The sequence below is a fragment of the Ceratotherium simum genome, chromosome 17 (assembly GCF_057802395.1).
Source record: "Ceratotherium simum simum isolate JZ-2026a chromosome 17, ASM5780239v1, whole genome shotgun sequence".
Taxonomy (NCBI): Eukaryota; Metazoa; Chordata; class Mammalia; order Perissodactyla; family Rhinocerotidae; genus Ceratotherium; species Ceratotherium simum.
Window position 1 is genome coordinate 59,194,540 of NC_141916.1, and position 25,715 is coordinate 59,220,254.

Sequence of the window (25,715 nt, forward strand, 5' to 3'; positions counted from 1 at the left end):
ATCTCTTCATCTCCCCACGTAGATAAGGAAAGCGAGGCACAGAGAGGTCGTGACTTGCCCAAGGTCACACAGCTAGTACGTGGCTGAGCCAGGATTTGAACCCTGTCAAGCAGGCTTCTGAGTCCACGTCCACAGCCACAAAGCCACACCGCCTCTCGGCTCTGAGAAAGGCACCTCGGAGCCTGCAGAGTTAGCCTCCCAGGGCCCCACAGCTGGACAAAGACAAGGTTCCCTCTGCATGGCGCAGCAGCGACATCAGCCGAGGAGAGGGCCCCGGTCTCTGTGCTCTGGCAGTGTCTCCAGAAGTGGGTCCCTCAGAACCACCCCGTGTTACTCCAGGTCCAAAAGCTCAGGGCAACGCCCAGTTATGAAACATAGTCACGTAGGCTCCTCCTTGACGACGAAGTTAATGACGCAAACAAGTGTTTGCCTCGTGGCTGAGATGTGGAGAAGCCCTCAGGGTCGTTTTCTTTCCAGGGCAGTGGGAAAACAAGTCCTCCGTTGTCCATCTCTGTGCCACGGGGCACACTGAGCTTTCAGAGCTGTGCTGCCCAACGCGGTAGCTGCGGGTGGCTTGTTGAAGTTATATTTAAATTAATTAAAATAAAGAAAACAAGATTTCAGTCCTTCCATCCTTCTAGACACCTTTGGAGTGGCCAGGGCCATGCGCCTGTGCCCGGTGGCGGCCATGTTGGGCAGGGCAGAGAGAAAGCGCTTCCATCTCCGCTCAGAGCTCCGCTGGGAAAACTGAATCTGAAGCCACTTGAAGAAAACCTTCATAAGCTTCTTAGTCAATCTTTAGCATCAACCAATAGGCTTTTTCCTTTTTTTGTAGGTATTTGAACAATTTTTACTTTGAATTTCCCTATATTTTGTATATGCCACAGAGCGCTTGGATAGTTTATAGAGGGAATATTTTAGAAGGAACTTTTAAAAAAGATTGAGCGTCTGGTCTAGCCTCTTTATGTTTGAGGCTTAGGCCCGAGGAAATGCAGTGACGTATGCAGGGTGTCACAATCAGTGGCAGAGGCGGGTGTGGAGTCACCCTTGTCTGGATCTAGCGTTCGTCACTCAGAGCCTTTGTGCTCGAGCCGCCCGATGCTCGGAGGCGAAAACGGAGAACGAGATCTCCTTCTCCTGTGTTTGTGACTTCCTTACTCACGGTGCCTTCAGAGGACTCCTGCCCCCTGACAGCTGCCGACCATTCGCACAACTGCTCCCACTTTTAAGCATCATTCTCTTGCACACACACACTGGCTCAGAACATCGTTCATTCACACACACACGCTGGCTCAGAACATCATTCTCTTGCACACACGCTCAGAAGCATCATTCATTTGCACGCATGCGCTGGCTCAGACGTAGGCGATTATTGGAACAAAGTTTCAACTCATTGGAAACAGCTGAAAGGAGAATAAGATATCAAATAGTAACAAAATATTAACTCTTTTAGAAGAAGGAAAAGTCTTCTTTTGGAGAAAAAGAGGGGAGTGTTCTCCTTACAGATAGGGAGACTGAGGCTCAAAAGGCGGGAACGAGGCTCAGAGTTCAGAGTAGGGTGTGCGCCGAGCTGGTCCCCATTGGGCTCCCATCGTGTGTGTGTGGCTGCTGCTTCTCCTTGTCCGGCCTCGGTTTGTCCGTCTGTCCGTGGGGAAGTCTGTCTGTCATAAGCGTCCCTGGGACGGAATGGGGGAGCAGAGAGGAGGAGGCCTCCCCTCTCGCCGTGGACAGCCACGTGGTGGGGAGGGGAGACCGTCCAGAAGAGGAAAGGGATGCAGAGGCAGCAATGGCTTGAGTTCGCCCCAGAGTGACTCACCGGCCGTCCTGCCTGGTGCTGGCTGGCACTGGGAGACAGAGCTGGACACAGACATGCTGTCCCGCAGGTCAGGGCGTGGCTGGAGGGGGCGTGGCTGGACACCCGGTGGTGGGGGAGGCGGGAAAGGCTTCCTGGAGGAAGGTGCCAGGGAGCTGGCCCTTGAAGGACTAATGAGGCGTCCAAGGAGGGGAATTTCAGGCAGAGAAAACAGCTCAGCTAACGGCTCAGGTCACAGGTGGACGTGTCCAGGCATGTGTGAGGTCCCAGTCCTAGGCTGCCCCCATCTCCAGGGACCCCATAATGTGCTGGGGTGACTTCGGAGGTATTCACGAGCAAAAGGAGCATGGAGTCCTTTACAGCCAAGTCATACCTGCTGATGCCCACCCCTGCTGTCTGCAAGGAGGGGTCCTCAAATTTTCATTAAATGTGAGCAACTGCATTGTCTCCCATTTCCCAGATGAGGAAGTTGAGGCCCAGGGTCTTCGTTTCCTGGGGCTGCCGGAACAAAGTGCCACAAACGGGGGGCTTCAAACCACAGACACTTATTCTCTCACTGTTCTGGAGGCCAGAAGTCCAAAATCAGGTGTGGGCAGGGCGGCGCCCCTCTGACATGTGCCTTTCTAGCTTCTGGTAGCTGCCTACGATCCTTGGCGTTCCTTGGTTTGTAAACGTTTCCCCTCCAGTCTCTCAAGAATTATTTAAACTAACCTTATATAATAGAGATTTTTCTCTGTACATCCTCAGTAGAAAATACTCCAATGACAAGTAAAAAAAAAAAAGCAAAGAAATTTTAAAGTTCATCCTACCGGCATATTGATAGTAACTGTACTGGTCTTGGTGTTTTCAAAGAATTATATTGATAGATAAAGCAAATAACAAGTAGTTATGTTAGTATTGTTAGGAACCAAGATTTTTCAGCATAGGAGGAAAAAAAAATCAAAAGGATACAAAGAAGTTAAGTAAAAACTTATTCTTCAAGATTAAGATCTAGAATCTTAAATCTGTATTGAAAATATTATTGTTAATTTATAAATTTCTCCCTCTTTAAAAGGAAAAAGTAAATGTTTCCTGGCTCTTACTGAAACAGCCTAGTAAGCAGCAGTCAATACCTAGCACCCACATTGTGGTTTCCCACTGAACTGAATGAGCTCTTTGGAAAAATGGCTGATTCCAGATCCGGGACAAGAAATGTACAAGATGAACTTAGCACCTCTTTGCCAGAAAGCAAGAGTAATAAAGATCATGTCAAAAGGACAAAGAAACCCTAATACCATATGAAAAACCCACAGGATGATTATTCCTTCCACATTTATTAATGGAAATTATTTTGTATTTAACTTTTTTCCTCATCTATTAGAGCTATTTTGTTACCCTGAAATTCCATTCATAAGAAGGCAAAAAAGGGGCCGGCCCCGTGGCTTGGCGGTTAAGTGTGCGCGCTCCGCTGCTGGCAGCCTGGGTGCGGATCCCGGGCGCGCAGCGACGCACCACTTCTCCCACCATGCTGAGGCCGCGTCCCACATACAGCAACTAGAAGGATGTGCAGCTATGACCTACAACTGTCTACTGGGGCTTTGGGGGAATAAATAAATAAATAAATAAAATTTAAAAAAAAAAAAAAAAAAGAAGGCAAAAAAAATATGAGAGTGTGTGTGTGTTTAATGAGTTGATGCCCTAGCAAACTTCAGTGATGACAAATTAGTTTTGCTTTCTTTTCTTCTATTTTTTTATTTTCTTCTTTTATTGTGAAATTTTTGTTGTACATTATTGTTTGTCAGTCACCATATAAGTGCATCCCTCCACTCCTTGTGCCCACCCCCATCCCCCTAGCCCCTGGTAACTTTTCTTCTATTTTTTAAGAGCAAAAGCATTATTCACGTGACTGCACGTTAGTTTATTTTATTATTTATTTACTTATTTTAAGTACCTTTTATTTTATTTTATTTTATTTATTTATTTTATTTGTGAGGAAGATTAGCCCTGAGCTAACATCCAGTGCCAGTCCTCCTCTTTTTCCTGAGGAAGAGTGGCCCTGGGCTAACATCTGTGCCCATCTTCCTCTGCTTTATATGGGACGCCACCACAGCATGGTTTGTCACGTGGTGTGTCGGTCTGTGCCCGGGATCCGAACCTGCGAACTCTGGGCTGCCGAAGCGCAGCGCACAAACTTAACTGCTACGCCACCGGGCTGGCCCCTTAAGTACCTTTTAAAGTCGTAATTCATTGATTATGTAACTCATCCATTTAAAGTATACAATTCCATGTTTTTTAGTAAATACAGGGATATATAACCGTCACCACAAACTCCTAAATTTTTTTTAGTATCTATTTTTCTTTAGTATCATTCAGTCTCATATCTTTTTATATATGTAGTACTTTTCTTTTTAATTGAGATATATTTTGTGTGTGTGTGTGAGGAAGATTGGCCCTGGGCTAACATCTGTCAATCCTCCTCTTTTTTTGCTGAGGAAGACTGGCCCTGGGCTAACATCCGTGCCCATCTTCCTCTACTTTATACGGGACGCCGCCACAGCATGGCTTGCCAAGCGGTGTGTCAGTGCGCGCCCGGGATCCGAACCAGCGAACCCTGGGCCGCCGCGGTGGAGCACACGCACTTAACTGCTTGTGCCACTGGCCCGGCCCTTAATTGAGATATATTTGACACACACATTATGTAAGTTTAAGGTGTACAACATTTTGATTTGATACATTTATGTTGCAATGTGATTGCCATTGTAGCATTAGTGTATTCAATATGTTTTAATAAATTGAAAGCATTATTGATTTTGATACTTAACTTCTTCATATTCAGCTATTCTTTCTTTACCCCTGGCCTTGCAACTACTAATCTACTTTCTGTCTCTATAGATTTGCCTGTTCTGGGCATTTCATATGAATAGAATCATATGATATGTGCCCTTTGTGTGGGTTATTTTACTTAGCGTAATATTTTCAGTTTAAATCTGTTTGTAGTATGTATCAGTACTTCATTCCTTTTTATGGCTGAATAATATTCCACTATGGATAAATCACATTTTACTTATCCATTTATAAGTTGTTGGATAAATGGGTTATTTCTCCTTTTTGCTATAATAAATAATGCTGCTATGAACATTCATGTACAATTTTTTGTGTGGAAATATGTTTTCAATTATCTTGGATATATACCTAGGAGTGGAATTGCTAGATCACATGGCAACTCTATGTTTAACCTTTTGAGGAACTGCCAAACTGTTTTCCAAAGAGCTGTACTGTTTTGCAATCCCACTAGCATTATATAAGCATTCCTCCACATTCCCACCAATACTTATTATTGTCTTTCTTTTTTATTATAGCCATCTTTGTGGGTGTGGTTTCTCATAATGGTTTTGATTTGCGTTTTCCTAATCACTAATAATGTTGAACATCTTTTCGTATGCCTATTGGTTATTTGTATATCTTTGGAGAAATGTCGATTCAAATCCTTTACTCATTTTTTAATTGAGTTGTTGTTTTCTTGTTGAGTTTTAAGGGTTCTGGATACACATCCTTTATCAGATATATGATTTGTGAATATTTTCTCCCATTCTGTGGGTTGTCTTTTCACTTTCTTGATGGTATAGTTTGCACTATAAAGTTATTTAATTTTCATGTAGTCTAATTTATTTGGCATTTTCTTTTGCCACTTGTGCTCTTTGGTGTCATATTTCAGAAATCATTGCGTAACTCAAGGTCATGAATAGTTACCCGTCTTTTCTTAAAGGAGTTTTATAGTTTTTGCTATTACATTTAGGTTTATGATCCATTTTGAATTCATTCTTTTATGTTATTTTTTTGCATGTGTGTGTCCATTTGTTCCAACACTGTTTGTTGAAAAGAGTATTTTTTCTCCGTTAAATTGTCTTGGTACCCTTGTCCAAAACTGACTGACTGTGAACGTTCAAGTTTGTTTCTGGACTCTCAGTTCTGTTCCATTGATCTGTATTTCTATGCTTAGTATGCTGTCTTATTACTGTAAGCTTTGTAGTAACTTTTGAAATCAGGAAGTATGAGTCCTCCAACTTTGTTTTCCTGTCTCAAGATTTTTGTGGCTATTTTTGTATTATTTCTTACAACTGCATGTGAATCTACAATTATCTCAAATTTAAAAACTTTTTTAAAAAGGAAGAAATACTCTAGCAAATAAAGAGAAGGGAAGATAAAGGAAACAAGTAGAGCAATATAATGATGGTTTTTGAAGAGGGACATGGATCTATGGGGGTTGTTTCTGTTTTCCTCTTTTGTGTATGTTTGGAAATTCTCAATATAAAATATAATATTTTTAGTTGTAAAAAAGAGTACAGGCTGTGAAGCTAGACTGTTTGTATTCGAGTTCCAGCCCTGTGACTTATTTGTCACGTGAACTTTACCACGTTATTTAGTTTCTCTGTACTCCAGTTTCTTCATCTATAAAATTGGGATGATAATTGTACCTACTTCATGTTGTTGCTATGAGGATTAATTTAATTTAAGTTACGTAAAGCTCTTAGAACAGTGCTTGGCACATAGGAGAAAAAATAGGCTATTAAAAAACTATATGTAGATTTGCCAAATAATCAATATACAACGAAACAAAAAATCTAGTCATTCAGTTACAAACTTAATGGACAAATTAGTGGACATCTGAAAAGAAAATTAATTATTTGGAAGGAAACACTGCAGAAATTACCCAAAATACAGCACAGAGAGATAAAACAGGATAGAAAATAGGAAAGAGAGATTAAGAGACATGGAAGAGAGACTGAAAAGGTACAACATTCATTTGATAGGAGTTTTGAGGAATATCACAGAGAAAATTCAGAAGAGACAATATTAGAATGGATAAAAACATATTTCCAGAATTGGTGAAAATCATGAATCTTCAGACTGAAGAGGCACTACAAGTCTTGAGATAGATCAATATTTACACACAGAAATATTTTAGTGAAACTATAGATCATCAAAGAGAAAGACGTGTTAACAAGCAACCAGAGAGAACAGATAACCTACAAAGATACAAGAATTTGTCAACAGATTCAATAGAATCAATAAAAGGCATAAGAGAGTGGGGTAACAAATATCTTCAAAGTGATAAGGAATAATAAATGCAAATTTAAAAATCTGCACCCAAAATATGGATAAAATAATACTTTCAAACACTTGAGTTTATCATTTATGCTCATTAAAAATGAACTACTTCAGTGAGAAAGAAATTAGATGAGATACCAGAAACAATGCTGGGGACTGGGGAGAATGCATATATAAGCAAATCTAAATGAGCGTTGAACATAATACATAATTCAATACCAGTGACAAATTTGATGAGAGATTAAAAACAGAGTGACAGAAACAATAAATGGTAAGTAGGACCAGTGGGAATATTATATAAAATCTTTGTATTGTAGAGGAAGGAGAATAGAGATATGATAACTTTGGACTTGTCAACTATATATGCTAATATTACAGGTAAGCAGTAAAGTGATAGAAATAGAATGCAAAACTTCAAAATAAGGAAAAGAATGAATAAAAATTTTGTTGATCCATTCACTAGAAGTTAGGAAAGAGAGGTGTTGGGATAAATACATGTGTTACCAAAAATAATGTTAAAAATATATCTAAATATATCAGTAATACATTAAATGTAAGAAGGTTACATTTTTTTGATGACAGATGGAAGAATACAAAATCCAGCTATAGGCTATTTTTAAGTTCAGCCAATATTCTTTAAAATGTAAGCTCCATGAGAGCAGGGACTTTGTTCATTTATCGCAGCACCTAGAACAATGTCAGACACCTAATATTTGTTGAATGAATGAATATGCTATTTTTGAGAAACCCCTAAAATAAAATGATACAGAATGAAAAAGAGTAAAATAGGTTTGTAAAAGGTATGCTGGGCAGACACTACCCAAATAAAGCCAGTAGAGCTCTATGATTATTGGACAAAATAGGCTTTAAAGCAGAAAAGCAATATTAGGTATAAAAATATTCAATGTATATTTACAAAAGGAATAATTTACCTAAAAGGTATAATCAAAGAACATATTTGGTATTTACCAAAGAAGCTCTATGGACCTAAGAACATAGCTGGAAAAAAGAAATTTACAAGTTCACAATCATATTGAGAAACTGAACAGATCAAACAGATGAAAAAACTAAAAAGGATATAAAAGATACAATTAACAGTCTTTATCTCTGGGTACATATAGAGCCCTGTACCCAACAATTATAAAATATATATTCTTTAAAAGCACACATGAAACATCTATAAAAAGTGATTCTATACTAAATCTTAGAATAAGTCTAACAAATGCTTATGAATTTATGCTGTTCTGAGCAAGTTCTCTGAATACAGTAAAATTAGAAATCAATAATAAAAACAATATACCAACTGAATTCTATACATTTGGAAATTTTAAAGCTCATTTTTAAATAATCATGAGTCAAATTATAAATCCTAAGGGAAAATGCAAAATATTTGGAACAACAGTGAAAAATTATATATCAAAATTTGTGGGATGCTGCTTTAGCAGTTCTTTTTTTTTTTTTTTTTTTAAAGATTTTATTTATTTTATTTTTTCCCCCCAAAGCCCCAGTAGATAGTTGTATGTCATAGCTGCACATCCTTCTAGTTGCTGTATGTGGGACTCGGCCTCAGGATGGACGGAGAAGTGGTACCTCGATGCACACCCGGGATCCGAACCCGGGCCACCAGCATCGCAGCGCGCGCACTTAACCACCAAGCCACAGGGCCGGCCCTGCTTTAGCAGTTCTTAGGGAAAAATTTATACCCTTACATGCATATTTTAGAAGATTAAAAGTTAGTGAGCTAAGCATCCCTCAAGAAATTAGAAAAATAACATCAAAGTAAGTCGTCCACCCCCCAAAAAGAAGAAAGGAAATAAAGGCAGAAATGAATGAAAAGAAAAACAAAGAAACCATATAGAAGATTAACAAAGCTGATTTATGGAGGAGACTTACAAAATAGACAGAATTTAGTGACTTAAATTGGATATCAAAGATAGGAGGACAGATTGTTCAAGAAATGAGAGACCAGATATAGATAAACAGTATTTGGGAAAGGAAAAGGAGACACATCTACAGCTACAAAAGAGACCTTTAAAATCATAGAAAAATAGGATGAACTTTATGCCAATATGTAACTTACCAAACCTGAGTAGTCCTTGGAACCAACAAATTTAAGTCAGTTTAAAATCTTCCTACTAGTAGGTACAAAGCTTAGTTGTTTTTAGAGGTTTATTCCACCAAACATCAAACAGCAAATAATTCCTACCTTTTAACAGTTGTTCCTAAAGAATACAATGAAAGGAAAGTTTCCTGACTCATTTCATGAGTCAGCATAACTTTGATGCTAAAACTAGAGACAATACAAAAAAGCCAGTATTACTTTATGAATGTAGATACAAAAATTCTAAATAGAACATTAGCAAATTCAGCAATGTGTAAAAATATTACACTATTACTAGATATAGTTTATCTCAGGAATTTAGGGATGGTTTAATATTTAGATTTAAAGTGAAGGAGAAAAATAGGATAATCTCAATATATTATAAAAAGCCTTGAGAAAATGAGACTGGAATGGTAGGATGTGGTCAGACAGTGAAGGGCCTTGCTCTGTTGTTCACTATGAGGACTGGACTCTGGTGGCTGCTTGCTGACAGTGGATATATGTATATTTCTTTTGATCAGGACAGCGTCAGGATCAAATTTGCTATTGGAAGGTAACTGTGACAACAATTTAAGAGAAGCAACAAAATAGTACACCAGTTGTAATGCAGATGAAACGGTGCAATTAATTACAGAGGAAATATTTAGAAACAGGATCAATAGGACTTTGTGGTTTGATTGGATATAGACATTAGTGGAAAAGGAGTCGTTAGGAATGATTCTGAGAATTTTAGATTGAGCAACTCGGTGAAAAAAGACTACATTCATACAGATAAGAAATACCAAGCAGAGAGTTATACCTGGAATGGTGAGAAGACCTGGGGAAGGAAAGGGGAGCTCACAGTGCTCTCTGCATGGTGATGTATTTGACATAATGCTGTCCCTCTATGTGTCTCTTCATTATGAAGATGTGACTCTGATCACAAGAAACAAAAGTAAAGGAAATCATAGAACAGTTTGGAAGAACAACTTATTCATAAGGAGCCTCACAAAATGCCTCTATAATATTCATATTTGTCACAAGTATAATAATTTTAACAGTGATTTAGTCTGATGTCTCTTTAGGTCTCTACTGAAAGATTAAGAAACCGTTTTAGGCTGGTAAACAGAGCCTGCAACTATAACTCTTAGATGTTTTCCAAATAGTGAGAATATATATACACGTCATTATTTCCATAAGCCTTAGAAATAATAAAGTGGGTACAAATACTATATATGAATACATTTGACTTTTCCATATCAAATAGGAATAAATTTTTCTAACAGCTGTATACATTTTTTAGTGTCAATATTTTTCATTGTTCTCTATTTAAATTAAGTAGAAGTCCACTAGACATATGGATGTTCTTATGCATTCTCACCCCTCTTTACCTTTCTATGAAACCAGGTGTGTGTCCTAGGGGCCTGTACTTTCTAACCATTCCAGCTATATGACCAAACAAATTTAGGCTTTTTACCTTATGGGAAAAGCTGTTATCTGGAGGAAGAGTGATATATAACATAATGATACTTAATTTTGACAATTCAAATTTGTCAGTTTTTCATATGTGCAAGATTATTCTTAACAACATTGTAACAGCAGAACATTAGAAATAATCTAAATGTGCATCAGCAAATCAGCAAAGAAAATGAGGCAGCTCTTTGTTTACTGATATGGAAGGCTCTTCAAGATCTAGTTCGGTGGAAAAAAATAGCTCAGAACAGTGAATAGAGTATGCTACCATTTGTTGGACAGAAAAGTGCATGTGTGCATGTGTGTGTGTATGCACACTTATGTAACCATGGAATGTCAGGAAATCTTTGGAAATATACCCAAGAAACTGGTAACTGTGGTAGCCCTTTGGAGAGAAACTGTCAAGAGTAGAAGGTAGACTTACTTTTACTGTTACAAACTCTTGTACCATATAAATGTACAAAAATATTCAAAATAATAATAAAGTTTTTAAAAACAACATGACAATAATGAGAGTTGGTCAGCTTTTGAGTTGCTACAGCTGAGATTCTTCATGGTTTCATTTTTCTTGGTGCATGATAGAAAGTATATGCAGGATAATAAGTTTCAAGATTTCATCAATAAATGAAAAATACTAATCAGGCCCAAAATTAAACTACCAAACTGATTTATTTAAAAATCAAAACAAAATCAGTAGAAGACACACTTTTCTATTATAGATTTTACCGTCCATTTGAGAAAATAAAATGGGATGTAAAGGTAATCTGTCTGTGACAGCTGTTGGGCTAAATTCAACAGTTATTTCTTCTAATCTTGTTGCTGTCGCCTCTGCCCCACTGCTTTACGTGAGTTCTTCCCAAAGCTGTTCAACCAATGGAAAAGGAGCTTTCCCAGCTAGAAAGATAATCTTCAGTCAAGTGTATATAAAAAGACAAACACATAGAACAACTCAAGAATATTTAATGACTAATTTATATTTTTTCATGAATCGAAGTTTATAATAAAGCTCAAAGGTAATTTGTTGAGATTTTGTTCAATTTATAACCAACACTGAATCTGACCACCTAATTGGAATTGATAGAGATTATTCTTTTTTTCATTTTGTATATCAAATACCAATATAACAAATTAAAATGTAATTAAAATTCACTATAATAAAATTATTTCCAAGATTTAACAAACGTATGTGGAAATAATTTTAATACTTTCTTAAAGATAATTATAATTGGAAATAACCCAAATTAGTTAAGGTTAAGATTTATTTGTGATATGTTTTCTAAAATATTCAGAAAAATTTCAGAATATGTCTAAGGATTATTATTTCTAAAACTTATTTAGGCAGGTTAATAGCATTATCACAAACCAAAAAGCAAAGATCAGTAAACAACCAAATAACTCTGCTTGGATTTTCAAACCTTTTCTTCTAAGGCCTGGGTTTGGATAACTAACATATACTGTTTCTTAGCTTAAATAAGTATTTTTCTGTGAAATATAGTTTCTGTAACACCTTGTTTGGGCATTGACATCTTAATCTTAGACGAAAGGATTAACAGAATAAACCATGAACTTCTTTTCTTCTGGGAGAGTGTGCATACCTATACACATAGATATGTGTTTACAGCTAAAGAAGTTTATTTCAGCAAGTTTCTTCCTTTCTTTTTTTTTTCCTTCCTTCGTTCAGGCAATGTTATTCCTCATGTCATTGGGACCAGGGGAGTTCAACTATCTGCACAGGCACATGGTGTGGTTCAAGAAGGAAAATATTTAGATATAAAGTACCTTTCATGTCAGTAAAACATAAAGGACTTACTCCTTTTGCTTGTTGGTCTTATCTTAAAAAGAATGTAGTGCAAGAGCTCCTTAAGATCAGAGAGTCATTTATACAATCTGTATGATTGTATAATGCTCTGTGAGCTGTCAGATATTTAATGCTCAACTTCATGACTATACGGGGAAACGGACTTCACACCCAATTTCTGAATACTAGACCTAGTAACACTAAACTTTGAAAATCTTCATGTCTTTTAGAAATGGAGAGGTAAGTTTTTATGACTATTTCTTCATTCGCTTACACAGATCAAATAAGTAATCTTTGGTCTTAATCTGTCTACTGTGATCAGTTCCTTCAGGAGATTTCATACTCATTCCTAAGAAGTACTTGAAATACATTCTGCCTTGAAACTAGATTTGTGTGTGCTTTATTAGTACTTCTTTTTAAGTTTTTAAACTTACAGAAGGTATCAGGTATTAAAGGTTTAAGTGTGTCATGTTCTAAGAAAGTAACTAGCCAAGTATCCTTTCACTGCACATTCCTGTTAAAGTCGACATAGGAAAGTTTCTTAACCACAGGAATGACGTGCAAGTGCTCTGCTCACTTTCTGAGTACACCTCTTTGCCCTTTCTGCTCTCCTCCCCTCTTTCTCAAGAACTGCTATGTAGAAGACTTTCCATTTGTCATGCAATATCATGTGACATAAGAAAAATTACCCTACATATTTTCGAAGTCACTGTAAGTCATCTCAGAAAAGAGAAATTTGATATCACAGACAATTTTTTGATAAGTATTTTCTTTGCTATCATTATATACGGGAGAGAGGAACTGGCTTAGAAATGTGCATATATTATTAGATAAAAATGTAAAGAACCTAAATGCCCAACAATATGGGACTAACTAAACATCCATTCAACTGAATACTATGCAGCCAGTTAAAATTAGATTTTAGAATAATATTTAGTGACCAAAAAAAAATGTTCATAGTGATGGTAACAGCTAAAATTTATTGGGTGTAGATTTTATGTGCTTGTATTAACTCGGTTGGTTAATCCTCACAACAGTCTTGTGGGGAGAAAGTATTGTTATCCTCATTTTAGAAGTGAGGAAACTGAGGCTCAGGCATTTAAGTAGCTTGCCCAAGCTTAGATAGCTGGTAAGAGGCAGAACTGAAATTCAGACCCAAGCAATTTGGCTCTAAAGCCCTTGCATAGGCATCATTATATGAAAAAATACCACAAATCTCTGTAAGCTTTTTTATGGAACTAGACAAAATATTTTTAATTCATCTAGAAAAGAAAATGTGTTAAAGATACCCAATCAAATTTTGACAAAGCAGAATTGGTAGAGGGGAAGGACAGCATGTCCTCCTACCAGATATCAAAATATACTATAAGATACAGGGCCGGCTCCGTGGCTTAGCGGTTAAGTGTGTGCGCTCTGATGCTGGCGGCCCGGGTTCGGATCCCGGGAGCGCCCCGAGGCACCGCTTCTCCGTCCAACGTGAGGCCGGGTCCCACGTGCAGCAACTAGGAGGATGTGAACCTATGACATACGGCTATCTACTGGGGCTTTGGGGGGAAAAAACTGAATAAATAAAATCTTTAAAAAAAAAAAAAAAAAAAAATATACTATAAGATACAGTAATTTTTAAAATACCATATTGTAGCAGAAATAGAGGACAAGTCAGAAGAGCATGCTACTTTTTATTTTCATAGAGAAGAGGCTGCATGGATACACCTCAATATTAATACTGATTATCACTGATTATAGGGATTTACAGGTGATTTTTCTTTTTTTATTTTTATTTTTCAGATTATCTACAGCGAACGTTTTAAATCATACAATGTTAGCAAGTTTATTTTTAGTGCTCTTAAAATTTCAAATTTTAACAATACTTTATTAGTCAATATATATTGCTATTTGATTTTATGCGTAATGTAACCTGTGTTTTATGAATTGCTTGCTCTGCGAAGTGAATTCTCTAATTCTCTCTCTATATATATAAATTCATTTATTCAGAGCTTAAATTAACCAATCACACACAATCCAGTCCTCCTTGTTGGTAAATGTGGAGAAAAGGCAGTGGGGTAATAATCCTCTTCTAGCCTAGGGTTGAGGAGAAAGATTTCAGAATCTGTGACTTATTTTCGAAACCTGAATTGTTTATTAATGGTATAAAGAAAACTATTGAATTTTATATACATAGCTTCTTTATGATCACCTTACTAAACTTTATTGTAAGTTGTAATAATTTTTCAGTTGATTCTCTTGGATTTTCTAGGTATATAATCATTTCATTTACAGATAATGATAACTTTTTTCTCCAATATTTATGGTCTCTGTGTTATATAACATCCCCCAAAATGAAATAGTTGTTAAAAAGGATAAGTAGTTGTTATAGTAACAACATGGATAGATGAGTCCAATATATTAAAGTGAAAAAATAGAGTTACAGAGTCCTATCCTTTGTATAGTATAATCCAGTCTTTACACACTTAAAGACTTTAAGTACTTTAAACACTTTAAAAAGCAAACACTGCATAAAGTGCTTAATTTGGGGAGATTACTTCTCCCCCCAGAATTCCTGTACCAATTTAGGTGCCTGTCTTAGTTTGCTCAGACTACCATAATAAAATACTATAGATGGGATGGCTTAAACAATAGAAATTTATTTTCTCACATTTCTGGAGGCTAGAAAGTCCAAGATCACTGTGCTAGCTGTTTCAGTTCCTTGTGAGAGCTTTCTTCCTGGCTTGCAGAAGCTGCCTTCTCACTGTGTCCTCACATGGCAGAGAGAGAGAGAGAATGGTCTCTCTTTTCCTCTTACAAGACCACAGTCCTATCAGATTAGGTCCCACCCTTATGACCTCATTTAACATTAATTACCTCTGAAAGACTATCTCCAGATACAGTCACATTGGGGATTAGGGCTTCAACATGAATTTTTTGGGGGGACACAGTTCAGTTCATAGCAGTGCCTAAACTTTTGCCCTAATATTCTGAGAAATCCTGTGTTTATTTTATTTCAGACAAGATTAGTTTTGTCCTTTCTTATGACGTTCTTAAGGCATTTGTTACTTTACAGCATATCAGAAATTTTATCTAAACTTAACCTTATGAATCATTTCCTCTTAGACACAAAATCGAATGAAGCTAATGGCTGATAACTATGAGGATGACCACTTCAAATCCTCCCATTCCAATCAAACCAATCATAAACCCTCCCCAGACCAGGTAAGACTGCTCTTGAATGTTTTATAAAAACTAGTATGCTTTTATTTTGGTGTATTTTGTACTAGCATGTTACAAATTCTGGGGTATAAGTTAGAAAAATAAAAATAATCAGTTTCTGAAAATTCCTTCACTTTTTTTTAAAACACAGATTCACTTTCTATATAGGAAGGTGATGGATGATTCTGAATATTTTAAGAGGAGATATTCAAAAGATTTGAGGACAATAAAGAATCTTTGAATTGGGTTGAGAAAAAAAAGTTTAATCTTCTCAGAGATACATTCTAATTTGTAACTGTCCTGCTTTCCTTATTAAAGAAACAATGCCTTATTAGAAAAACAAGACTCTTTCCTTGTGATCTCAGTGAGGCACAACTCAGTGTTGAGGTAATTATTGTTTAATTGCAATTGTAAAATCTGTGCTCATCACCTATTAAACGTGAAGATTGAAACTTAGTTTCTTCATTCCCACTTCCTTGGTGGATCCCTCCAGAATATGTCATTCTCAAGGAAAATTGTTGCCTTCAGCTTCTCGTCAATGCAAAAGAGGCATTGATGAGTCTGAAGGGAACCGTATTCAACTCCAGTTTTTTGGAAAAAGGGAACTCTCCCAAGATCTTGAAAATGATGGATGGGGAGAGTAGTGACCAGATTACCTCGTATCCCATTGCCAAAAATCAGATTTCAACATCTCTATCACACTCAATTTTAAAATATGTAGCTGAGGGAAAAAAGTGATAGTAAGTAATTACAGCCATATGACTAAAGAGTCAGGGAAACTCCCTCACTAAACATCTCCACTGAATGATAGCCATGGCGTTGTCTTAGGAGGAGAAGAAGAAGAAATATTGCAGACGAAAGCAGCAATGATATCCAATGGCAATTTTTTCTAAGATTGAGAAGGTATTGTCATAGTATGATGATGTTTACTAAACAGTTGAGGCAAGCCTTATATTTTAGAGGGAAAACAGTACCAGTCTTTAGGCAAAATGGAGAGCCGTCTGCCTGATGTCAGCAGTCTTTCCTTGCCAAGAAAGCATTTTGTTTTCTCCGCCTGCTTCCTGATACTTAGAATTAAATTTATGCCAGGGTATATAAGATGAGTATTAGATCCTTTCCGTGAAACAAGTTTTGGTAATAAATACAAGGAATTGGATGCCTGGGAGTAGTGGGAGGCAAGCAGAAATGGAGAAGGGTTGAAGAAAAGGCAAAAAATAAAAAGCGTCCAACTTGATAATTTTGCCCAGATCCAGCCCTGGGATAGAGAGAGCATCTTGGAAAGGTAGGAAGAGTAGAAGTGTGATGACAAACCAATTACTAATTTTGGTAGTTTAGGGAATTAAAATCTAAAATAGTCAAGAAATTAAGAGACCATTTTCTTCTACTACATTATGCTTATGTCTTTGTTTTAAATACTAACCAACTCTTTTTCATTCCCATGCTGCTCTGGGGCATGTTCCCTTTGTCATCTCTCCCCATAGGATGAGGAGGAGGGTATATGGGCATAGCCAATCAGATGCTCTTAGTTCAGCCATTTTGTTCAGAACGGTGAGAAACAGCTTTCCTTAACTATAGAAATGCTTTTTGTTTGTTTGCTTTTATTTTATTTTATTTTTTACACAGTCATTCTCACATCTTGTTTCTCTGTAATTCATGAAATCCTTTGGTATGCTGTTTGTTTTCTCATTTTCACATGATTCCTGTGTGTATTGCTATGCTTCTGACTTGGTGGGGTTTGGGTTTTGTGGCTTTTTTTCTTGTTGTGTGTTAATAGTCACTTTTATAGTTTCTTTTTATACACATTTGGGAGAACTTCCGGGGCATGTAACTAAATTGGTCCTATTATGATTTTATTAATAAACTACCTTCCCTATCTAGCATGATTTTACAGTGTCCTGGTAAGGTTTATAGTGACTTATATCAAACTGGAAATAGAAAATTGATCAAATACTCTGCCAGTAGGTTTGGGATATACTTCTTATGATAATTAATTCTAAATATGTAGTCTTTTAAAAAAAAAAACAAAACTGTACTATGAACTAAAACCTTTTGTTTCTATCTATAGAAGAATACTCTGAATTCTCTGGGTCAGTAATTCTTATAGAGTGAGTACCTAGGACATCCCCTAGGGCTTTGACATTACTCTCAAGCTGTCTCTAAAAATAAGGAGAAATAAAGGGAGACTTTTAAAAAAATTTGTCTAAAGAATTCTTTTTCCTCTCTTTTATGGATTGCTGCTGTGTTAAACAGTTGCCAGGACACTGTCTAGATTCTCCTTTCCAGGCCAATTGGCTAGAAAATGTAGTCCAGCTGTGGCAGTATCTCCCTTTGATCTGATGCCCTGGAGGTTTGACTAAGGAAATCCTTTTCTTAGAAAAAATAATAATTATGATTAATAAGTTCACACATATTGGTGGCCTTGCACTCCCTGGATTCACTGCCCATTCTTATTGGTGATCTCACTCTTTTGGAGTCAGTTCTCCCTGAAGAGTCTGTGTCTTGGTGTTGTATGTGTTAAAATGATGAGGACATGTGTAGACCTCTCACTGGCAAACACAGCCAAGAAGGATGATAAGGTAAGTTGTGGAAAGGGGCATATACTGTGAAGATGGGAAACTTTCCAAGTGACTTTATCCTGAGGGTGTGAAAGAATGTGAAATGCACAATACCAACCAAAAAGCTCTTTGGGTTAGAATGTTGCATACCAGACAAAGCTAAAGCTGAGAAAATTAGTGTGCTAATTCCCTTTATCTATACTACACCCTACAAGGGTAGTTATTTGTCATCATTAAGCACGTGGGGGCCATACAGTAGTTGAATGTAGTTCACCAGTCTCCTTCTTCTAAATGAACCTGCCTTGTCTGTTTTGGCAAAACATAGGAGCTTCTTGGCATGCCTTAGCAGGAAGCACCTCCACCACATACATGAACAGGATCGTATTTTGGTTGTACACCGTTTTTCTAGCCAATCAGAAGAAACCTGTTAGTTTTCTAGGAAACAAGGCCCACAGGTAACTTCACCAGGAGACTGAAAACTGAACAATTCTTCACATAGACTTATTCCTGAAGTCTCCATTTTCCTTTCTCTTCTCCCATAATAGAGTAACTCCTAGCAAGAGTTCAAATGTTACTGATTTTGTTTTTTCCAATTACTGCACTGTTGAACTTACTGCACTAAAATATTAACTGCCATTGGTTTATCACAGTACAGCTGATGTCAGCTGGACATAGCTGGAGTTTCTATGATATGGTATTTCAAATTTTCTAAAATGTGCTGTAAATATCATTATACCATAAGACTTTTACCTAGAGAAATGCATGAGTGACCCCTAAAATATTGCAGAAGTCTTTACTTGCTATCCAGTTTCCTTTACTTGTTTCCTTGCTAATTCTACAGAGAACAGATTTTCTTAACCAAATTTCAAACTTTTGAAATTGATGATTTATTTTATCAAACTTAAGAACATAATGTTTTCCATCTAAAGCATATTTTTAAAACACCATATATACTAGCAAAGTATGAGCGTTATTAGATATAATCAGTACTCAGGAAGAGACTCATAGAAGTATAGAGCTGAAAGGGGTCTAGGCCATTTCATCAGAAGTGGTAGAGCATAATGGTTAAATGTCGAGGCTTTGGAGCGGAATGCCTATGGTTAAATCCTAACACCACCACTTATTAGCTTGTGACTTTGGACAAGGTGTTTAATCTCTCTATACTTCAATTTCTTCATCTTTAGAATGAGGTTGTTGTAAGAAGCAAATGAGTTGTAAGAGGCATGAACTCTGGAGCCAGACTGCACAGCTTTGAGTGTAGACTCCTCTACCTACTCTGTGGCCTTGGGAAAACAACTTAATCTCTGAGTGTTTTGTAAAAATGGGTTTATTACTAGTGCCTACTCCATAGGGTTGTTGGAAAGATTAATAAGTTAATATACGTAAAATGCTTTGAACAGTGCCTTCTACCAGCAAGTACTCTGTTCGTGCTGTTGTTATTTTTTGTTGTTGCTGTTGTCATGGTTAACTTGAATCCATCGCTGGGGAATAGTAATCTTTCAGTAAATGTTAGTTATTATTAATATCTAGTCCAGTGCCCTCATTTTATAGGTAAGGGAGGTTTGGAAGGGAGATGTGGAAGTTGTGACTTTAAGGTCCCCAGGCATTTCTATGGTCTGGAAAGAGACGACAGTGAAGGAGATATCCAAGACATATTGATGATTGTATCTCCCTTTTCATCTTCAAAAGATTAATCTCCTATATGTTGAGGAATTTTTTCCCTTAGGAAAAACATCTTGAATTTTATAAAGAAATTCCCTATAAAAGGAATTTAGTCACTGAAACTTCCTTTGAAAGAATTCGTTGCCACCAAGCAACCCTCCTAAGACACACAGTGTGAAGCAAGTGTTGCCTCCTCTTAGAAAAAGTGACAGAGCTATGTTCTCCCTCCCCTCAGCCTATAGGAAATCCATGTGAAATGTATCCCTGCCACTCTCTATCCCTTTAATTTGAGTTTTCTTCTTATGTTTTTCCCCTTACAGTAGAGTGTAGGCCCCGGTGAGGACAGGGACTTATTATTTACTTTTGTATTCCCATCATCTATAACAATGCCTGGTATACCTTAGGCCCTCAGTAAATATATATTGAATTCATTAACTTCTGAATTCATGAAATCCAGAGAAGAAACAGTAAAATTTACCTTGAAACCAAGAGCATAGAATTAGCTATTAGTTTTAATATCAGCATTACTAGTACAAGAAAGGGAAGTTTCGAAAGAGGAGATAAGAAAAGCATCTAGAAAAAAGATTTGTAGAGAAGTGTTGAGAATTTGAAGGGCAGTCATAGTTAAGTCATAGAATTTAGCTCCTATGATTTCATGCTAAATAAGAAGGAGTTGAATGTAATTCAGAAATATTTTCTATGCTAACTGAACATCCTTCAGGTGGAAACTTTTCTCCTGCTAACCTGTGGTTCATAGCCATCAAGAAGAGCCTGGAGCATAGTAGGTACCATGGCCATGTGCTCTATCTGGACTTCATCCTATGGAAGCAGTTTTTGTAAACTGGTGCCAGGCGCCTCAAGTGAAGGATGAACCTGCCAAGGGGCTTAGCAGTTGATCTTGATGTAAGACCATTCCATTGACTAAAATCTGGAAATGGGTTTCATGCCTATTAGATCAGCACTGTAACATCCCAAAACAGGATGTGGACCGGTATGTTATGAAACTTTTCTTTTTTAGTTAGAGATGATATAAATGTTAACACAAGCTTTTAAAACAAGTGTTTTAAAACAAGTGTCTCTTTTTCTTTTGGCATTTCCTTTTCTTTTTTGTCTGTCCTAGTTGGGTTGTCCACATAATTTCCTTACCAGTTTGAAACATCCTAAAATTATTCCATTGCGTGAGTACTACAGTGGAAGTCTCTAGAGAATATATCTGTAGAAGGGAGGTGTTAGTCATCTTGCAGAATTGAATGGGATAGTGAATTGGAATATTTTGTCAGAATGGTCCAAATTGTTTATTGGACCAACTGTTTAAACAATTTGGACCAATACCAGGACCAGTTTTTGACAGAACAGGCAAGGAAGAATTTGACCTCATATTTTCAGAAGTAGATCAGAGATTTTAGCAAGATGCTTCTTTCTTGAAAAGCTTAGAAAAGCCCGTAGAATTCAGGAAGAAGGAAGATCCTAGCTGCAGAGAAATGAGAGGGAGAAAAGGAACATTTATTAAACACTATGGGCCAGACACTTTCATATCTCTTATCTCATATTTAATTTTTACAGCCGTCCTAAGAACATGTTTTATAAAAGAGGAACCAGAGATCATAGAAATTAAATAATTTTCCAAGACTACACAGGTAACAAGGGGCAGACATTTAAACCCAGGACTGACTCCAGATACTATGCTTTTTCACTATACCATACCAAAAAGAGAAGGATTCTTCTGCTTCACACTGTAGTTTCTTGAAGATGATAGACGCTCAGTAGAGGCATGTTGAATTGAATTGTATTCCCATGTGGGGAAATAACAGAACTGCCTTTACCAGCAAGGAATTTCCCTTACTAAAAGAAACCTAAGAGGGTTTCTGACATCACTTCACTGATATATATGTATTTTTTTTTTTTGGGTGAGAAAGACCAGCCCTGAGCTAACATCTGATGCCAATCCTCCTCTTTTTTGCTGAGGAAGACTGGCCCTGGGCTAACATCCGTGCCCATCCACTTTATATGGGACACCACCACAGCATGGCTTAACAAGCAGTGCATCGGTGTGCGCCCGGGATCCGAACTGGCGAACCCCGGGCTGCCGCGGCAGAGCGTGCACACTTAACTGCTTGCGCCACCAGGCTGGCCCCCACTGGTATTTTTTTAATAAATGCAACCGCCTAGTTATCTAGTGAGGAATTTGGAACTGTAGAGATTAAGAAAGGACAAGAAGTAGATCTTCGAGGTTGGGTCAAGTGTGATGGATGGAAGGGGAAAGGAAAAGAATCTTGGATAGGAACCAACTTGAAGGAAGACCCTAAGAATGAGAATATGATATGTCAGGGCCAGTATGGAAACCAGACCAACTAAAACAGAGGATGTTATTGTCCTTTCATTCATTCCATGTTTATATCCCACCCACACTTCTATTGTAATACAGGGTAGCAGTAATTCAAATAGAAAAACTACAAATGTGAGTGGCTCACAAGAACAATTATATATTGAGCTTTACAGAAGATTGAAATAGCAACCAGGTTCCCTTGGACATTGTCTGAATCACTGTATTCTGAGTTGATTGCCTCCTCATCTAGTTCTGATGCTTTAGGGTCCTAGTTAGAATGTGGGCTTTGGGACCAGATTGCTTTGCTCCATACCTCTGTGTACCTAACTTTATTAATTTGTAAAATGGGAATAGATAATATACCTACCTCATTCGGTTGTTGGATGATTAAATGAGATAATATTAAGCCTTTAAAACAGTGCCTTTGTATATCATGATTGCTTGATTGATGTTAATTGTTAATGTCTTTAACCTGAAGACACACACTGACCATTTATACATGATACCCTTTCCCCTTTCCTCACTACCTCCCTCCCTCTTTCCCTACTTTCTCTTTTTCTTCGTCTTGGCTCTCTTCTTCCTTTAAATAGGAGGATTGGGTGAGAGTTCCTTAATTTTCAGCTTTGGATTCAAACTGTTCTTACACCACCAGTTTAATAGCATTTCCTGTATACTCTCCTCAGAAATGTCTTTAGCTGGTTCTTCTTTGTCCTAGGTACACAGCCTGCTTTCTGCCTTTCATGCTTCTCCTCCTCTCTCCTTTCTCCTTCCTGAAAATAATTTAGCATCTTCATTTATTTCTGCGCTTCATGATTTTCCAGAGGGTTCTACTCCCTCCTTTCCTAATCTTTCCATCCTGGATTCTCTCTAGCTGTCTCAAAACTCTGTCCTCTGCTGTTATCGTGCCAAGCTTTCCCCCAGCTCTCTCTGCATACCATACTCAGTAAGTCTCTTCTATAGGACCCGTGTTTAAGCCACCATCGCTTCTTATTTTTAGCATATAACTGTATACATACACAATTTAGATGCTGCTTCATTTTTTTCCTGGTCTCAATCAGCTTGAACTTATGTCGAATCCAAAACGATTTTTGAAAATGGAGCTATTTTCAACATGAACATTAGGGAATACAGACTAAAAGATGGTGATGCTGTAGTTACCATTTAAAGAATACCTAATACCTACTACCTAAGTCCCAAACACTTAGTGTAAGCTTATAAGCCCCTAATAAGTATATTCTCATTCAATCCAACACAATAATCCTAGAAGATAGAACCATTCTCATTATTTTACTGCTGAAGAAACTGAACTGCAGAGAAAGAATTTAGCAAACTTATCCAAGTTCATATAGCCTTGAGATAGTAGAGGCCAGATTTGAACCCAGATATGACTGACTAAGCCAGAATATGACCCAACTCCAATAAGGAAACATAGCTAGAAGGGTTTTTTAAAGAGGTTATTATGCCTTTGTATTTATGCTAATTATAAGAGAAAGGAGAGTAAGAATATTCAATTAAAAATTAATGAAGGGCTGGCCCCATGGCGTAGTGGTTAAGTGCATGCGCTCCGCTGCTGGTGGCCTGGGTTTGGATTCCGGGCACGCACCGATGCACTGCTTGTCAGGCCATGCTGTGGTGGCGTCCCATATAAAGTAGAGGAAGATGGGCATGGATGTTAGCCCAGGGCCACTCTTCCTCAGCAAAAAGAGGAGGTTTGGCGTGGATGTTAGCTCAGGGCTAATCTTCCTCACAAAGAAAAAAAAAATTAAGAATATCAATAAACCTAGCTAAACAAGTAGAAGGGGACCCCAAGGTAGTGTAGGGAAGGAAAAGCTTTCTTCTCTACCCTCTTAGGTTCAGTGACTGAGGCCTGTTGAATCAAACTAATCAAAGACAGATTAACAGGAGAAAAAAACAGATTTAATTACATTTGAATGCACAGGAGCTTACAAAAAAATGTGACTCAAGGAGGCAGTTAGAATTTGGGGCTTATAGGGCCGGCCCCGTGGCTTGGTGGTTGAGTGAGCGCGCTCCGCTGCTGGCGACTCGGGTTCGGATCCCGGGCTCGCACCGATGCGCTGCTTCTCCGGCCATGCTGAGGCCGCGTCCCACATACAGCAACTGGAAGGATGTGCAGCTATGACACACAACTATCTACTGGGGCTTTGGGGGGAAAAAATAAATAAATAAAATCTTTAAAAAAAAAAAAAGAATTTGGGGCTTATATACCATCTTAACAAAAGAATGTAAAGTGTGGAGTAAAGGGATTTGGGGCTTCTGAGGAGGGGGTAAGTTATGGGAAGGTAACTTGGAAATGTATGGTAAATAAGGGTTATTTAGTAAGGTTTGTTGCAAATAAGCCTCAGGTGATAAGAGTTGTCTCTGAAGTTGTTCTTTTCCTAGTACAGGAGAGAGAGACACCTTTACAAATGGAAATTTAGGTTACCTCTATAAAGGAAAACTTATGCCCTGCTTTAAGACAGAAAGGAGAAAACAGATCTTTGTGTTTAGATCAAGATCACGGAGTAGGAAGATCCTTAGCTTACCTCCTCCCATGGACAAACCAGAACTACAACTATATATATAGAACGACTATTGCTGAGAATGACCTGAAGACTAGCAGAACAGACTTTCCGTAACTAAGGATATAAAGAAAAAGCCACATCGAGTTGGGTGGAAGGGGGACACACCCGGCATGGTGATCCACAAGCGGGAGGGATTTCACGACCACAGAAGTTCTCCTGGAAGAACAATGGGCCCAAGCCCCCATTGGGCTCCCCAGCCCAGGAAACCTATGCTGAGAAGAGAACCCCTATAACATCTGGCTTTGAAGACCAGCAGGGCTTACGTCCAGGAGAGCAGAAGGCTCTAGGAAACCGAGACTCTGCTCTTAAAGGGCACATGCACAAACTCACTCACTCTGAGTCCCAGCACAGAGGCAGCAGTTTGAAAAGTGCCTAAGTTATACATGAAGAAGATTCATTAACTGATTTTAGGGCATGTGCCAGATGGGCAGGGATTTGTTGGAACTTTCTCTGGGGATGGAAACACTGGTGGGTGACTTTTTTTTTTTTTTTTTTTCCTTTACTCTCTTTCTACCTAGCTAGGGCAGCCCAACCCTGGTGAGCACCATTTCCAACATTCTCCATCTACCTTGCTCCACCCCAGCATTCCCCTGTGGACCTGCCCCGGCTGACACCCCTCCAAAGTGACTCCTGCCCTGCCCCACCTGGCAGGCAGCCCTGAATGGCACCAGAGCCCCTCCAAAGTGGCTCCCACCCTGGGGAAGCCAGCCCCGGCACACCAGTGCACCTGCAGCAATTGCAGCCCAGGTACAACAGGAGGGCACATGCAGCCTACACAGGGTATACATCTGGAGCACCTGGCTCTGGTGACCGGGAGGGAGTTGCACTACTAGGCCCCAGAGGAGTCCTTCTACATAACGCCACCCCTTCAAGACCAGGAAATGTAGCTGATCTACCTAACACGTAGAAACAAACACAGAGTTAGGCAAAATGAGATAACATAGGAATACGTTCCAAATGAAAGAACAAGACAAAACCTCAGAAAAAGAACTAAGTGAAACAGAGATAAGCAGTCTACCAGATAAAAGAGTTCAAAGTAATGGTCATAAAGATGCTCACTGAACTCAGGAGAAGAATGGATGAACACAGTGAGAACTTCAACAAAGAGTTAGAAAATATAAAAGAGAACCA

The 25,715-nt window shown here is 38.1% G+C and overlaps 1 protein-coding gene across 12 annotated transcripts in view; it reads left to right on the plus strand.

Annotated features, from left to right (window-relative positions):
* The window catches only part of ERC1 (ELKS/RAB6-interacting/CAST family member 1), a 567,884-nt gene that overhangs the window by 461,259 nt on the left and 80,910 nt on the right, over positions 1-25,715 (plus strand). For 9 of the 12 annotated variants that reach the window (XM_087442948.1, XM_087442946.1, XM_014793927.2 and 6 more), the window contains one exon: positions 15,364-15,462. In XM_087442948.1, coding sequence (XP_087299074.1) covers positions 15,364-15,462 — 99 coding nt within the window. Of the gene's footprint in view, positions 1-15,363; positions 15,463-16,940; positions 17,008-25,715 lie in introns of all 12 variants that reach the window. The other 3 variants (XM_087442951.1, XM_087442953.1, XM_087442952.1) reach the window with 1 other exon arrangement.